This window comes from Staurois parvus, unplaced genomic scaffold, assembly GCF_062004578.1.
Source record: "Staurois parvus isolate SC_StPar_1 unplaced genomic scaffold, SC_StPar_1.0 ptg000006l, whole genome shotgun sequence".
NCBI classification, from domain to species: domain Eukaryota; kingdom Metazoa; phylum Chordata; class Amphibia; order Anura; family Ranidae; genus Staurois; species Staurois parvus.
Genome location: NW_028317802.1, coordinates 13,856,308 through 13,875,070, shown reverse-complemented (window position 1 = coordinate 13,875,070; position 18,763 = coordinate 13,856,308). Strand labels below are relative to the sequence as shown.

The following is an 18,763-nucleotide window of genomic DNA, read 5'->3' as shown; positions in this document are numbered from 1 at the left end:
TTGTACATAACAATACATGAATGAGTATATAGGTTAGATAGATATAAGAACAGGTTAAGATGACAACCCAGATTAATACACTTTAGAGAGAGGTATGATTTTCTCTATGAAGATAGTGAGCACTATAGAAATGGATGCGATCAAATAACATGCTATTTGCCCTTAGTAAGTTAGCAAGGGGCATATTATATTGACAAGTTAAACAATTTATCAGAATAAGGAGTGGTTCTAGTTCAGGCATTTGGGGTTTTGGAACCCAGAGCCTGGATGTCTTTTAGGATGTAATGGGTTTATGCACTTACAGATGCTTTGAGGACCTAGGTAAGAATTGATTCCCCTTCCTAATCTAGAGGAAGTTGGTTGGTAAAGTTATAATTATTAATATGAAAGTAGGAAAGGGAAGGGGCAGAGAGTAGTGCAAGATAATGATAGTCATAGGAGCAAAAGAAAACTGGGATAAAGTAGAGAATAGGTGGAGGAGTTGCTGGTATTGATTGAGAGGGAGAAGGAAAAAAAAGAAAAGGAGGGAGAGTAGGAAGAAGTTCAAAAGAAGTTGAAAATGGTCAGGATCTTTCATTAGGTTGGAAGAGCTATATGGGAATATGATAAAAAGGAGAATATCATCCATGAACACCGCCAATCTTTATTCTCTACCATTTACCAGCAACCCCTCTATGTCTGGGTTTTCATGCTACTGAAGAAAGAGTGGTTTGAGGAACAGCATGAAAATTAAAGCAGGGATAGGGGAACGTCTCAAATGGTCCCATTGAGGATGAGGGTGAGGATTGCAATATAGCATTGTGATTCTAGTATGCATATTTTCCTGGAGCCCTATAGCTTTCAGGGCTGCCTCCATATAGTCCCAGGCCATTCTATTATTACTACTTGGGATAAAGCCAACTTGATCTAGTGAGATGAGAGATGGGAGTAGTGGGTGTAATTGGTTTACAAGGATTTTAACATATACTTTTATATTTACATTTAAGAGTGAGATGGATCTGTAGTTCCCTACTTGGGTCTGACATCTGCCTGTAAAACTGTAAAACTGTTATGTGGGGACTATTTGTAAATGTCCCCCATGTCTGTTCATTTGCAATGGAACCATTTTGTGCTCTCTTACAGTATGTTAGCATAAATCTACATAAGTGCACACAAGATAGCACAAGCGTGGGGTGGGATTAGACAATTATTTGTGAAAACTGACAGATGAGGATGTAAAGAGACAAATGACAGTGTTTATACTGTATATACACACAGGAAATTTAAAAATATGCATAACAAATTCTGGTTAGTCATATTTCACCATTTTTGTTTTTTTTCAATTAGGAATGCAAGGAAAATCTCATTAATATCAAAGCTACCCATTGCAACCAGTAAGCATTGATACCTGTTGGCTGCTTTTGTTGCTACACTTTTCACGTAGCGCTTTGCTCCATGCAAGATTTTATTAAGTAAACTGTTAGGAGTCCAATGGCAATGTTTAAGCTATTAATATTTTAAATAATATTTCAAGGGATACTTTTTACTGATCATTTCATTACTATTTTAATAGAGCATGTCAGTAAAGAGTGACTTAAAAAGACAAGGGAAAATTGACAGATAATAAGAAATGGATCTGACAATCAGTAAAGCTGGATTTCTTGTTACAGATGATCACTATTCATAACCATAATTTACTGCATATCATTTTAATTTCTTCAATTGATTGTCATTACACATCAATCAATTGTTGTCAACCATTTAAATAAATCTATTTATATTGACAGCATTATCACCTTGAGGAAGATAAAAGTTTCTTCTTGAAACACACAATGCTAAAACATATTGGAATGTGATCCCCAGGGGTCACATCATCAAGGTTCAGGGGGGACTTCTGTTAGGTAAAGTGAAATCATCATACCAATGTAGACATCTAGTGAATTATAAACAATGTTTAAATCAGATCTAATGACACATTTTATTAATTTATGAGCATAGAGGATGGTTTAGAAAACATTTATACTTACACTACATAGTGCCAGAAGGTTATAAACACTGGGTTATAAAAAGGGGTACATGCTTTAATAAAACTGAAAAACTGTGGTATAAATTTAGGTTATTTATTTTAATTTATCCTGTGGCACTCCTATTATTGCCTAATATCCCAGTGCCCCCTATTTCTGAGCTTACAGTTACACCAATGAAATCCAGGGAAGCACAAGGGCATCTCTTTTTGAGCACTTGCCCTCCAGAGGATTTACCCCCCTTCCTGAACAGGCCATTTTTTGCGATACGGCACTGCGTTACTTCGACTGACAATTGCACAGTCATGCAATGCTGCACCCAAATGAAATTTACGTCCTTTTTTTCCCACAAATAGTGCTTTCTTTTGGTGGTATTTGATCGCCTGTGTGTTTTTTATTTTTTGCACTATAAACAAAAAAACCCTGACAGTTTTGAAAAAAAAAACAATATTTTTGACTTTTTACTATAAAACGTATCCAGTAAAAAAAAATTAAAAATCAAATTTCGTCATAATTTTAGGCCAAAATGTATTCTGCTACAAGTCTTTGCTAAAAAAAATCCAAATATATGTAAATTAATTGGTTTATGTGAAAGGTATAGCATCTACAAATTGTGGTAGATATACTGGAATTTAAAAAAATAATAATTATACTAGTAATGGCGGTGATCAGCGACTTATAGTGGGACTACAGGACTGTGGTGGGCATTCTGACACTGGGGGGGAGCTGACTAACTGCCACTGACATCCCAATGACACTAATACAGTGATCAGTGGGGTTAACTCAAAGGGTTAACTGTGTGCTGTTTTACTATGTGTGTCACTTTACCAACCAACTTCCTCTAGATTAGGAAGGGGAATCAATTCTTACCTAGGTCTTCAAAGCATCTGTGAGTGCATAAACCCATTACATCCTAAAAGACATCCAGGCTCTGGGTTCCAAAACCCAAAATGCCTGAACTAGAACCACTCCTTATTCTCAAAAATTGTTTAGCTTGTCAATATAATATGCCCCTTGCTAACTTACTAAGGGTAATAGCATGTTATTTGACCGCATTCATTCCTATTGTGCCCACTATCTTCATAGAGAAAATCATACCTCTCTAAAGTGTACTAATCTGGGTTGTCATCTTAACCAGCATGTTCCTGTTGGCAGGAGGGAGACCTGTGTTATTTATACACAGGTCTCTTCCCTGTCAGTGATACTCGGCGGTCGCCGCATTCTGGCCGGGAATCTCTGGTCGGGACCCGGTGATTGACATCTGTAGACACCAATGGCAGCGCGGGTAGGGCAGCGGTGCACTCACCCTCTACCCTCAATTGCAAAACCATGCAGTAGTTCTGCTATACGGCGGTTGTGAAGCAGATAAATACTCCTTCAGGCCTCCAAAACGTACTTTAGCACCCAAAGTAACTAAGCAGCTTTATCAGCTAAAGTGAATGGATAGCCAGAGCAGTTTTTGAGAGAATACAGTAGAATTAGAACTCTTGTCAAGTTTTAATTTGTAGATGTAACATTTAATTAAGTAATTTAATTAAGTAATGATACAATAATAATATTATAATATATACCAAGAATACTTAACTAAAGATTGTGTTTCCGCCACAGATCCCTCCATCTTATATATGCTGTGGCACAGATGAGCAGATAAGATGCATGCATAACGCAGAGAAGAGACAATTAATACAAGTTTTAGCTGTAATATAAATGTAATATAATGTAATATAAATGTAATATAAATAGGACTTGAATGTAAGGAATGGCCAACCCATCCCCCTTGGAGCAAAAATTACCTTTTAAGGACTTGGTCAGTTTGTAATGGCATTCCTTTGGTATGAAGTCAGCTAAGGTAACCAGGATTTTGGAGGCTTTTTTGGATATTGTGAGACAAAGTTGTCTCACAATATCCAAAAAAGCTAAAGTTAGTAGGAAATATGAAATATGCAATATCTCCATCAGTGACATTTTGAGGATACTTTATGTTAGAAATTCTGTATATAGCCTTACAGAACAGACAGTGCACAGTGCACATGTGCTTTTCTGCTTCACTACAAAAAGGAAAAGAAAACTTTATTCAGAGAAAAGATATTGCGTTTACCATAGATTCAGCTTCAAACTTTTAAAAACTGCTATCTACTGGTTGAGGAATATGTATTGTGCAAAATACTTTAACACTGTATTCCAATACCCACAGTCAACAACTACTCCTTATTTTAATCCCATTTCAGATCTCAATTCTATAAATCTGTTGAAAACAGCATTCACAAATGGCATGATTTTGTCAAAGCATCTGGAAGTCTTTGCATCTCATCCCATGAATCTGGCTCTGTTGTTAATGCTACTCAAACAACATAAAACATATGTTTGGTTGGGACACCTTTATTGCTTCTGGTGGATTTCCTTATTGAAGCCTCTAGTGGCCTGGTTTCTTCTTTTACAATAAGTGAATTATCTGTGCTAATTTCTATTTCTGTGTTACTTTGTTGACAAATTTCATGTGACACTGATGTGGAATTTCCCTCAGTCTCAAGTTTGTGTTAGTTCATGGAATTTTTAACACACTGACAATTACACTTCTACTGATGGTTACCTTGTTTGTGTATTAGTGTAGAATTCTGTATCCCTTTTGATATTCACTGTACCCCACAAGTACACCTTGCTTTTTATGAGCATCCCATTTTTGTACGTTTTTCTTTTGGATTGTGCACAAAAGGCTTTGCTTTCAAAAATGTTTATATGGCTCAAATTTGGGGCCTTTCAGTTCCACATTTCATATGGAGTTTTCTCAGCTGATTCTCCTGGTATTCGAGTTTGGAGACAGCATGTGGTCATAAATGCCTCCCTCCAGTATGTGGTTGGAATATCTGCATCAAACTGGTTCTTCCACTCTCACATAGAGTACGGTTCATTCTTTCTGCAAACCCATTTTGTTCTGGGTTGCATAGTACAGTAGTTTGAAATATTATGCCATGCTTTCTGAGAATCGCCTGTGTGTTATCACCGGTATATTTAGTTCCATTGTCTGTGCGCAATACCAAATTTGTTGCTTACTTGAGCCAAATACTGTTCACATTTCTCTGGTACTTAAATTTTGTTGTGTAACAAATATAGTGTTATATACTGCACCTGGAGTCTATTTTCCCATTGGACCACATAGATCTGAATGAATAAGTCCAGGGTTTTTTTTTAGCTCTGCTATTACTTTGCTTTGTAAAGTCTTTTCTTGTCATTTTTCCTTTTATACAGCTAGTGCATCTCATTATTTGGTCACATGGACTAATTTTTATTCCTTTTGCAAAGTCATTCTCAGTTAATTTTTTTATTATGTCAGGACCTCTGTGCCCAAGTCGTCTGTGCCATGTGTGAATGCAGTTTAAATGTTTTTTCCTCCTTGGCAGTATTAATCACCTCATTGCAGGTCAGCTGATAAAATTCATCTGTAGTTTTAGCATTTGCAAGTAAAATATCCCCTTTTGTGATGGCACAGCTGTCATCTTGGAAGATCACTACATTGCCTTGTTTTGTGAGCTACTTCTCTGACAAATGATTAGTTTCAAGAGCTTATATTCATCCACAAGCTTGCCCTTAACATATTGCAATGTCAGTTCATCATCTGGGCGAGCATCAAGTGTTGTGACAAGCATTTCATAACTTTATGGTAAACCACTAAGTAATAGTGCTACAACATGAACATTTTTTATTTCTTCTCCTGTACCTCTCAGGCGTTCAACCATTTCCAAGGTGTACCTTATGTAATCCTGCATATCCTGGCCTTTCATCAGCTTAGTTTGGCATGGCTTTCTAATCAAATACAGTTTATTGCTGGGATTAGCTCTTTCATGCACATTTTGTAACCCTTCCCACATTTCTTTAGCAGTTTCACATTTACTATCCATTCATACAAAGGGTGTTCTGGCTTGACTTAATTTATACATTTCCTCATACCTTATCTTATTAGCAGCATTTTCATCTGGAATTTCCAAGACTGGTAGTTCTGGTTTTTGTGATTTGTTAATGATAGCTTTGTTGCAGCTGTGTTACTTGCCATTTTCTTTTATTCTCTTGCAGTAATTTTTTTGTTGCTGTATCTCACACATTTGCTGTAGCCGGCTATGACTAGGCTCATAATCTGTTAGAAATAATGTATTAAGCCCTTCAGAACAGAAAATGCACAGGCCACATGTGGTTTTACCTTCAACTACGTAGTGCAAGGACCTGCCTGATTGCATAAAAATTGAAATTATTTAGGTTTGACCTCATATTATATGGTTTTGGTAAATCTAAAGGAAATTTGTACAATTTTATAATGCATGGCCAGCCTAAGGAAGTATAGACCAATTAGGAGGCGTGCACCTGTCCACACCTATGCATCTGCACACTTCACCTGAACAGATAAAAAGGGCAGATATACTCATGGCAGGACACAGGTAAGGAGACTGTAGAGTGGTGAATGCCAGAAAAGACTGCAGGAAAGCAGTGACGTAGAAAGGGGTATAAAGCAGGATTTATAATGAACATGAACAACCACTGCAGGAAACAAAAGTCCTTAGTGACAGACCATTAGCCAAGCACACCACAGAATGGGGATCATGTAATCACTGAGAGAAGTGAGCAAAAATTCAGAAAAACAGAAAAGGCACCACTTAGGGGTCAATATTTATTTTTATTAATTATTTATTTCAGGTACTTATATAGCGCCGACAATTTATGCAGTGCTTTACATACAGTATATATATTGTACATTCACATCAGTCCCTAAGCCTCAAGTGGTATACAATTTAAGTTATACACCAGGGATTACCTATCATGGTTTTCTGTAGCTCTGTCACAACCAGCAATTTCATTCTGAAATTAAAGTGATTGTAAATCCTCACCTTGTAAAACCAACAATGCCAGTGGTAACTGGCCAGTAGACTCAGAACCAAAACCTGAAAAATATTATGGAAAAAAGAACCAGTTTCTAATGGCACACAGTGAGAGGACCAACGTCAGTTACTTGATTATTTCAAAGGGCCCATAATAGTAATTTATGGTGTTCCTGACAGTTAAACAAATATGTAATACAAAATATTAATATCTTGAGACGTGGGAAATTTTGTGGACATGTTCATTAATGGCAACAGCAGATCATTTTTGTAACTTGTACTTAACACTGGCCTATTAAATATGTATTTTATAATACAGCATGGCAAACATTTTGTTTTAATGCTTTTTTCACAATAACAGTATTGCATGTCCTGTGTATTAGCTTAAAACTTTTAAAATCTTGTTTCAGACATACAGAGAAAAAGAGCTCCTCGTGGAACAGATATCACACTGACCTGCCCATCTTCAGAAGCTGGAAGAACATCACCCTCTGTTTCTATGCCTACAAAAAGGAACATCAGACAGTTTAGTTATGAAGATACTTTGTATATCATTATTCCAGATTTTAGTGAATATCATAAAGGACCCTATTTGTGTATTAATAGTAATGGAACAATATTAGAGTTTAATGAAAGTGAGTACATTTCCTTCTTAGGGTGTCAATAATCATATGGCAAAGCAAGGACAGATGTACAGATCATTTGGCTTAGCAAAATTTTGATGGCTCCCCAGCAGCCTCTCTCTTTGGCATCATCAACTGTGGCAACTGGGGTTGATTTACTAAAGGTAAATAGATTGTGCACTCTGCAAGTGCAGTTGCTCCAGAGCTTAGTAAATGAGCAGAAACAATGCTGACTTTCATCATATAATCTCCTAGATTGTAAACTCGAAAGAGCAGGGCCCCCAAACCCCTCGTATATTGTTTTGTTACTGTATTGTCTCATGTTCTGTCCCCCACTATAATGTACAGCACTGAGCAAACCTTCTGGCACTATATAAATACTGTATAATAATAATCATGTGCAAGCAAAAATGCTGTTTTTTAATTTCTCTTGCATGATTGGGTATTGTTTGTAATGTGGAGCTTTACCACATTCACTAAGCTCTGGAGCAACTGCACTTGCAGAGTGCAACTGCACTTTGCAAAGTACACAGTCTATTTACTTTTAGTAAATCAACCCCTGTGTGTCATTGATCTCAATATAGAGTGTGGCTAAATTAGAGACAGGTAGCAGGAAATCTCTGAGCAAAGTCAGTAGGGACCAGTTCAGTAAATATAACTTACCAGAGAAAAGTGGGCAGCAGTGCAAGGAATACATTTTAAAATTAAATTTCCTGTTAACTAGTCTGTTCTCAGTGGCTTTTCAGGTTTTTTTTTTAAATATCAACTTTTTAAGGGTATAAGATCTTAGGGCCTTGTGGCAAATTCTTTGCTCTTCTAGCCCTTTTACCACCAAAGCAAGCAAGCACTGAATGTTTAGTTACAACAGTCAGTAAATAAATATAAGTGTAGTATTAACCCTTTCCTGCCGAGTGTACACATATATGCAGCCTCAGTGGGGTATTTATCTGCGGGGTCACATATATGTACATTAGTGTGTGTGCTGGGAACTGCCAGACCCTCACTGAGAGCCCATGGTCACCAATCACCTGATCACTGTGATGAGTTTCTGTGATCACTCTGATTAGCTGTCACAGTGATAAGTCACTGTATAGCCCACCCACCGTGTTTTTTTCTCCTCTTGACTTGAGAAAGAGATACTTTGTATTTTTTTCTCTTTGCTAGAAGAAAGAAAGAAAGAAAGAAAGAAAGAAAGAAAGAAAGAAAGAAAGAACAGCTAGATCAGGATTTGATTTAGGTTAGGGTAAGGTTTAGGGTCAAGGTTAGTGTCAAAGGTCAGGGGCATAGGTCAGGGTCAGTGTATTTTAGGTAGGATTAAAAAACACATTTTTAAAATTAGGATCAGTGTCAGTCTCAGTGTTGGTGTTTTTTAGGTGGAATAAAAATAGCACAAACAACAAATAGTATGCACATACGTGCTTTCACTGTGTTTGTCAGGTGCAGAAGAATTTAATTTGGGCTGTTTTTTGGTGAAAGGTTTAGTAATAGCATAAAAAATACAGCTAAGTTTTAAAACAAGTTTTTTTACACAGTAAATAAAAGGAAGCCTTGTGTAAGCTCCAAGTTGGTAGAATTTGCACAGTTCTGGAGACAAGTTTGGAGCTTACACGTTTAGAGCTTACACAGATCTGGGGACTCTCTCTCACCAGCCCACGAGACTAGTGCTAGCCCAATCACCAACCACCAGTAATGTAATTTGAAATGAGTCTCATGCCCATGTTGATCAGAAGAAATAGGGTTCTTACAAGGGCAAAGACCAAACAAGTAGCAGCAGCTGTACCAACCACTGTGCCAATGTTGGAGCAGTGCCAAAATGCCATTGAGGTTTATACAAGCTGCAGTATAATAAAAATGTACATTACTCTTTGAAAATGTACAAGTAAGTAAGATTAGCCACTGATTTAGGAAATTATTTAGTGTCATGGAAGTTTTTGGACATCATTTAAGTTTTTATCATTATATGATTGTATTTAGCTCTATTATCGCAAGTTATTCTTTATTCTTTTTATCAGTTTCTACCTCAGGAACAGTCATAAAGTTTCGGTCTGTTGGGGACACTCTGCTACTCATTTGCACCATCATGAAAAAAGTCACATATGTTAAGTGGCAATGGACATCGTCTGACTCACTAAACAGTGCCTCAATACAAGTTAACTCTGGTAATCAAATCACGAGTAATCGACACTTTCATGTGGAGAATTCAGATGAAGCAGATTTTGCTATTAAACTTTCCCCAGTGAGCTTTAATGATTCTGGTCAATACAAATGCTATTTATCAGATGACAGTGCTGGAATTACCGTAAATCTTGTTACTGTGGAAGGTGAGTATGGTTTAAAAAAGTATATATTCAAAAACAAAGGCTGTACAATGTTGCAGGTTTACAAAATACTATTTTTATATACTATACAACTGTGGGGCAAGCCAAAACAAGATTGTGGTAGTGGAATCAATAATGTGCTTAGTAGGCAGTGTGCAATGGTTTTGTATGAGGAGTATGCTGTCCCTCTGCTGGGTTTGGATGCAAGATGGCACATGAGAAGGAAGCGGAAAGGTAACATGGTTAAAGAGCACTACTAGACTATAAAAAGTTTCTCTGTATACAGTGTATAAGCCTCCTTCTTCTCCATCAGCTTTTTTCTTATTAGATATCTCCAGAAGTAGTATAATAATCTGCCAAGGCTCCTAATTAGCTATTAAACTCACCATTTTTGTATTTCTATAGCCATGACCCACTCAGCCTTGAAAGTATGGTAGCTGCAGAAAGTCCTGTGCCCAAGGTATTCTTAAAGATCCATATACTAAAATGAAAGGTCCACCAATTACATCAGGCCCCCAACACCAATGTCAAATCCCACATCATAGCTGGAAGGGAAAAAAAACAACATGTGGAGAAAAGTTAGGAATCATACACACCTTAAACTTGGGTTCTGCACTGGTTAGGGTGACATCACAATCCTTCTGGTTATATACTGGGAAAGCTGAGTATTCCATGTTTAGTGTGAAAACACCACTGTACTGTGTAAGAGGATCCTTTTGATACATTTGGGTTTTCATCATTCCTAGAATATTTCCTGAAGGATCCTAATGCATACTTGCCTAGGATGAGAGGGGTGGAAGGGAAGTATATTTTTTAATTTTTTTCTTCAGTCTTTTTTTCCATTACAACTATCATGCAATGTTTTGCCATAGGTTAGGGGGCCTGATGTAAGCCCAAGGTCCACTTTAATTAGCCCAAGTCTAATGCAGTATAATTCTACCTTCTTTTGCAATTCACTAATGTTTCTTGTTGTATGCATTGAGGTGTTTTGCTTGTTCTTTGTCACAAAGATTTTAAAATGTTTTTGAGGAGTGGCATCAAACATCATCAACACTTCCTGTATGGACCCCACCTCTCATAATATTACACCTACCCTCTTATGCATGCATTGTAACATTTTCTAATATAATATTAGGTTAAGCTGGAAATACAGTGCATAGTATAACTGACAGATGACCTCCTAGTGCTGAAACCATACAAACAAATATAATAACATTAAAACGGCCTAATACCACCATCAATGGAAGACCCTTGGGATACCACACCTTAGAATAGTGAAGCGCTGAAATAAATACCCTGTGTACACATAATGAGGTACCATCAAAACCTATAATAATTATAAAATACCATCTAAAAAAGCTTTAGTCTATCAGTGAAATATCAGAAATAATTATAATAAAAAGTGACATATATAACTCATAATAATATAAATCCGTGATTAAAAATTAATATGTGACAAAATTAATATTCCCTTAATTAGTTCATCCTTCAGATTAATCAGTGATATGTAATCAAAATCAGTGATTATGATATTCAATAATACAAAAAATATATATATATATCCGTGATATATAGTGACAAACCTATATAATTATAATTATTAAAAACGGTGATTATTAATCAAAATAAGTGATTATTAATTTCTGTGACGAACCATATATCAAAATATTCCATAAAAAAATTAATTATATATTAAATCCACTGCTTCTTGTGATATATACATAAAAAAACGACACTGTGCCTAAAATAAGCAAAAAAAGTCCATGCAATAATGTGAAAAAACACTCAGTGATCTTCACTTCTAGTGCTCAAAAGGAATCCTCCAATGGTAGCAATGCCTGCTCACCTCCCCACCTTAACCCACACAGGGCCACAAGGCTATAGCTCTCCTCAAAGGCAATCCCTTAATCCAGGCAGCTCAGCAAGGGATCACAGGACTTCCACTCCACCTCCTCTCAAACGTCATATAGGACACAAACAGAACTTCCCATAGTGTAATACTGTTTAATTGGACACTTAGTACAACATATTGTTTCCACTCACATTTGTTTCCTGTTACAAAACGCTTTCCACCTCATTCCATGGGTGTATTCACATGCAGGAAGGGAAACCAATATGGCCGCTGCGTCCGGACATGCGTCCCCACGTGACCGGAAGTGACGTATCTCTAAACTGGGAATGGCGTTCTGACGCGTTGCGTCACGTGCGTCGTGACTTCATCAGGGTAAGTCCTGTGATCCCTTGCTGAGCTGCCTGGATTAAAGGATTGCCTTTGAGGAGAGCTATAGCCTTGTGGCCCTGTGTGGGTCAAGGTGGGGAGGTGAGCAGGCATTGCTGCCATTGGAGGATTCCTTTTGAGCACTAGAAGTGAAGATCACTGAGTGTTTTTTCACATTATTGCATGGACTTTTTTTTGCTTATTTTAGGCACAGTGTCGTTTTTTTATGTATATATCACAAGAAGCAGTGGATTTAATATATAATTAATTTTTTTATGGAATATTTTGATATATGGTTCGTCACAGAAATTAATAATCACTTTTTTTGATTAATAATCACCGTTTTTAATAGTTATAATTATATAGGTTTGTCACTATATATCACGGATACATATATATATTTTTTGTATTATTGAATATCATAATCACTGATTTTGATTACATATCACTGATTAATCTGAAGGATGAATTAATTAAGGGAATATTAATTTTGTCACATATTAATTTTTAATCACGGATTTATATTATTATGAGTTATATATGTCACTTTTTTATTATAATTATTTCTGATATTTCACTGATAGACTAAAGCTTTTTTAGATGGTATTTTATAATTATTATAGGTTTTGATGGTACCTCATTATGTGCACATAGGGTATTTATTTCAGCGCTTCACTATTCTAAGGTGTGGTACTATATGACTTAATGGTTAAGGCAGAGTGACAGCAGCTGTTAGTATAGGGATCTTATTCATATTAAGCGCAGGAGGATATTCCCATTTTAGACCCTTAGGATAATGTTCACAATCTCAAAGAAAAAGTATATTTTAATACTAGACAAAGAAGGATTGAACATTAAAGGTAAAGTAAAGTTTGTCTCTGATATTACAATTAAGTACACTGATTTTTTTTTTCTTCATTTATTTTTATGATTTGTAGTGAAAATACATCCCTCTGAATTAGTTCATCAAGGCAGTGATGTACACCTTACATGTTTAGTATCCCATCTTTTGCCTAGTATCAATATTATGTTACTATGGGTACAGATGAATGCAACTTCCTCCGTTCCTGTAAAAAGTAGTAAAGTGTCCGTCATGCAAATGGAAAATACTCTGCATGTGAAGAATGTTAATGAAAACAGAACAGATTGGACTTGTTTGGTGTTCAATAACAATTTATTGGTTGGCTTCATTCAGACAAAACTGAATTATACCATGAAGCCAAATTTTACATCGACAACCTCAGATTATGAAACTGAGCCAAGCCCAGGTTTTGTATCTGTTTTTTTTCTCTTTCTATATCAACCATGAGCAGAAATACCACTGCAGCGACATATACAATTACTATGTGCTCAGTAGAATACTGGGAGGATGACACTGCACACTGTGGTAGGTAGAAAATGCTTCTAGTTTTGAAATCATACTATTTGTGTTGTTTTTTGGAATACTGAAAACACATGAATATGTAGAGACTTGACATAAAATAAATGAAAACGAGATAGCGTGACTATGCTGTCTGATTGTTGGCCAAAAATATTGGCATCCCTGCATTTCTGTCAGATAATGCACCACTTCTCCCAGAAAACTGTGGCAATTACAAATCTTTAGGCATTTATTTTTGTTTGCATTTGATGACACAAAAAAGAGGAGAAACAAAAAGCCTAATCTGACACATTCCATGCAAAACCCCCAAAAATGGACTGGACAAAATTATTGGCACCCTCAATTTAATATTTGGTAGCACACCCCTTGGAAAAAATAACTGAAATCAATGCTTCCTGTGACCATCAATAAGTTTCTTACACCTGTCTACTGGAATTTGGATCACTCTTCTTTTGCCAACTGCTCCAGGTCTCTTAGTTTGGAAGGGTTCTTTTCCCAACTGCTGTTTTGGGATCTCTCCACAGGTGCTTTATGGGAATTAAATATGGACTCATTGCTGGCTAGTTCAGTACTTTCCAGTGCTTTGTCTGGAAGCATTTCTGGGTACTTTTTGATGTGTGCTTTGAGTCATTGTCCTGCTGTAAGACCCATGACCTCTGACAGAGACCCAGCTTTCTGACACTGGGCCCTACATTGCACCCCAGAATTCTTTGGTTGTCTTCAGATTTCATAATGCCATGCACACAGTCAAGACATCCAGTGCCTGAAGCAGCAATGCAACCACAACACATCAGTGAACCTCCACCATGTTTGACTGTAGGGACTGTATTGTTTTCTTTAACCCCTTGTTGCCATGCGCACGCAAATATGCAGCTTTTCGGCATCTGGACATTGATGCTGAGCGGCCACATATTTGCGTGCAATTAGAAAATACATATGTGCTGACTCATGAAAATGTCCCGATCTCCCGTTTCGATCGGGACCTTTTCCAATCATGTGACCGTGATTGTGAATCACAGCGGCCACATGACCCTAAAACCCTGCCTCCCGGCTTCTGAAACTCTTAAAGGGCCGGGAGGCGCCGGCGCGAAGTGGTTTCTGAAACCAGTAGAATGATGGGTGTTTTACCAAAAAGCTGTAACTTTGTTTCGTCTGTCCACAGCACATTCTCCCAAAAGGATTTTGGCTTCCTTGGGTAAGTTATGGCAAACTCCAATCTGGCATTTTTATGTTCTGTGTCAGCAGTGGGGTCCTCCTGGGTCTCCTACCATAGCGTCCCTTTTCATTCAGATAGTGACATATAGTGCGAGCTGACACAGTTGTACCCTTTGTCTGAAGGTCAGCTTGAGTTTGTCTGGAATTGATCAAGGTTCTTTAGCCACTATTTGACTAATCCTTTGGCAATCTTTGATCAATTTTTCTCTTTTGTATACATCCAGAGAGATTAGCTATGGTGCCATGGGCTATAGACTTCTTGACAATGTTGCGCACAGTGGACACAGGAACATTACGATCTCTGAAGATGGATGTAACCTTGAGATTGTCCATGCTTTTCCACAACCTTTTTCTGAGGTTAAAATTGAACTTTTTGGCCGGAATGAGCAAAGGTACGTTTGGAGAAGAAGGGGCACAGAATTTAATGAAAAGAACCTCTGTCCAACTGTTAAGCATGGGGTTGGATCAATCATGCTTTGGAGTTGTGTTGCAGCCAGTGGCACAGGGAACATCTCACGAGTAGGAGGAAAAATGGATTCAATAAAATTTCAGCAAATTTTATTGAGCCCACAGAACTTGTTTCCAAAATGTTTCAGGCTTGTCTATATGTTCATTTGCAAAGTTCAAACGATGATGTTTGTGGTGAGGACGTAGAAGAGGTTTTCTTCTGATGACTCTTCCATGAAGACCATATTTGTACAAGTATCTCTTTATAATGGAATAGTGTACCACAACTCCAGTGTCTGCCAGATCTTTCTGGAGGGATCGTGCAGTCAAACGTGGGTTTTGAATTGTTTTTCTCACAATCCTGCGAGCTGTTCTGTCTGATATTTTTCTTGGTCTTCCAGATCTTGCTTTAACTTCCACTGTTCCTGATGACTGCCATTTCTTAATTCCATTCCGAACAGAGGATATTGACATCTGAAAACGCTTTGCTATCTTCTTATAGCCTTCTCCAGCTTTGTGAGCGTCAACTATTTTCAGTTTCAGTTTTCTAGACAGCTGCTTAGAAGAACCCATGGTGCTGATTGTTGAGGCAAGGTCAGATGAGTCTGGGCATTTAAAACCTTTAAGATTGACATAACCTGGTCTTCCCAGACGATGATTGAGAACAATCCATGACACTGGCAGGTCTCAGCTTTGCAAAGGGGGCAGTGCATGCTATAAATTCTGCAGGGTGCCCAAACTTTTGCAGATGCCCTTTTTTTGTTTTCTGTTATTTTAAAAGTGTAAATGATGGAAATAAAATCTAACTTTTGTTGACATATTATAAGAATGTCTAATCTGTAATGTGATGCCTTTTGGAGATTTTTCCATCTTTCCTTGGCTTCTTTATGCACATTAATACAAATTTTTAGCTGGGGTGCCCAAACTTTCGATCCCCACTGTATATCTGAGTATCAGTTTCTTTAATGTCCCAAAGAAGGACCCTGGTATATGTACTGGGAGCATGTGAAACTTATATAAGATTTTTGGCACTTTCACCATTTTTATCAAATTTATGTGACCTATCCAGGAGGTCCATCCCCTTGAGAGTCTCCCCAACTCACCCTTTATTTAATTTATTAATGTGACATAATTTACCTGGTATAAATTCTTTATTGATGACATTAATTTTATACCCAGATAGCTTAATTCCCTTTCCCTCCAGGAAAATGAGAATTCTTTTTGTAGGGCCTGCTTCTCTATCTTTGGGACTAATCAGGATCTCAGACTTTGTGGGGTTTATCTTCAGATTTGATAACTCTCCATATTGTTTTAGAAGTCTCATTAAATTTGGTAGCGATAATCTAGGGTTACCCATATAGAACAACAGGTCGTCTGCGTTAGACTGCTACCTTATGTTCCACTTCACCTATCTTAATTCCTGTTATGTCTACACACTTTCTGACCATTGCTAATAGGGGTTCCAGAGATGTTACAAATAAAGGGGAGATAGTGGGCATCCCTGTCTTGTACCATTCTTCATTTTAAAAAACTGTGAGTGGGCCCCGTTTGCCTTTACTGTAGGTGACAGGCCACTATAAAGCCCGTTTATGCATTTTAACATTTCCCAGCACCTCTAATGTGTCCATCATAAAACTCCAGTCTACCCTATCAAAAGCTTTTTCGGCATCAAATCGACAAAATTATTGTTGGTAGCTTCTCTCTCTTTGCTTTTTGTAAAAGAAATAATGATCTCAAGCCATTGTCCCTTCCTTCTCTTCCCAGGATGAACACCACATGATCCAGGTGTATCCATCCCGGCATCAGTTCTTTCAACCTAGTTGTTAATACTTTCACATATAAGTTAGTGTCAGTATTTAATAATGCCATAGGTCTATAGCTGGCGCATTGTGCACCATCATTCCCTTCTTTGAGTATGATTGTTATATATGCCTGGAATGATTCTTCTCTCATTCCCAACCCTTCTCCTAGCTCATTCATTTATGCGCCTAATCTGGGGACCAATATATCTTTGAATTTCTTATAGTAACCCACTGTGTAATCATCTGGACCTGGGCTCTGCTGCCATACTCTTCACTGCCAACATAATTTCCACCTGGGTGATGACTCTCTGTAGGGCCACTAACTTTTCATCTGAAATTCTTGGTAGTCCAACCTCCTTTAGGTATTTCGACCTTTTTCCCTTCCTTTCCTCCTCTGTTTCTTTCTGGTCCCCATTCTTTACATCATACAACCTACTATAATATTTTTGAAATGTATTAGTGATGTCAGTGGTGGAATATACCAATTCTCTTTTTTCATCTTTAATTTTTTCTATATAATTATTTGATATCTTTTCCTTTAGTCTTTTCATTATCAATTTCCCAGGTCGATTTCCCCACTGATATTGTTCCTTTGAGACCTTATTAAAGATCCTCCTTGTTTCCAATTCCATAAGATCTTTTAATTCTTCTCTTTTCAGGGTTATCTTCTGAAGTATATCTGGATCCAGTTTTTTTTTGTGTAACTGTTCTAAGTTATACAACTCTTCTGTCACCAACCTTATTTTTTTTCTCCTGATCTTTCTTTTTTTCGGCCCCCATCGAAATCAAAATTCCCAATATATGCCTTGTGTGCCTCCCATATTGTAGCAACAGATACCCCTCAGTCTCATTCAGTATAAAAAAATTGCACTAATTCTTTCCTTAACCTTTTTTCTAAATCTGAGTCCTGAATAAGCTTCTCGTTTAATCTCCACATAGTTAATCTATTCTGCTCCCTTCCTACACTTAGTCTCATTGTGACAAGTGCATGATCTGACACAGACATAACCCCTATTTTAGAATTAACCAATGACTCCAGTTGTCTGTGTTCGATCATTATGTAGTCCAATTGTGAGTACAATCTGTGTGCTGGAGAGAAAAAGGTATAATCTCTTTCTCTTGGATGTTTCATTCACCATGTATCTATCAGCTGATATTGATGTAATTTCTTTTCCAACAGTTTTAATTTTCTATCACCTTCTCTCTGCACACTTAATGTATTCATCCATGGATCCAAACAAAAATTGAAGTCTCCTGCAATTAATCAGAGTACCTTTTTTAAAATCATTAAGTTTTCTCAACACACTGTCCAGAAATACAGCTGGTTTATTATTTGGGCAATAGATGTTCATCAACGTAAAGTCAACTCCTTGTAATTTTCCTTTCAGAAAAAGAAACCGACCCTCTGGGTCCACCAGTCTATTTTCCAGAGTGAAACCTACATGTTTTGAGAACCCAATTGCTATTCTTTTGGCTTTTTGTTGGCGAATCGGCATAATACCAGGCTGAATAATACCTTAAGTATTACTTAACATTTGTGTCATGTGATATATGTGTCTCTTGTAAAAACACTACATACATAGAATATTGGTGGATTTCCCTAAGTATTATGTCTTAGGGTATTATGTCTTTTATTTGTTGAGTTTAGTCCTTTCACGTTTTATGTTATAAAATTGATCAAACTCATTTCTGAAGCTAAGTCACTTCTCCACTATACTTCCCTTCAAAGGAATACAGACCTAATAATTTAGAACAAGGAAGAATTGTTTCTTCTTTCTCTGTTCTCTTGATCTTCTAATTTAAATGTGAGCTTTCTCTGTTCTCCTTGCATCTCTTCAACCTGTGTCTCTGGTTAAGTAATCAAAAGCGCCTGTGTCTCCATTTTTCCCTC

At 37.1% G+C, this 18,763-nt stretch overlaps 1 protein-coding gene across 1 annotated transcript; it reads left to right on the top strand.

Moving 5' to 3' along the window:
* The first annotated feature begins 284 nt into the window (after positions 1-284).
* Positions 285-18,323, top strand: LOC149474367 (uncharacterized). Its single transcript, XM_089667659.1, has 5 exons — positions 285-321; positions 7,279-7,503; positions 12,966-13,295; positions 14,848-14,936; positions 18,261-18,323. The coding sequence occupies exons 1-5, from the start codon at positions 285-287 to the stop codon at positions 18,321-18,323; spliced, it is 744 nt and encodes a 247-aa protein (XP_089523785.1).
* The last annotated feature ends 440 nt before the right edge of the window (positions 18,324-18,763 follow it).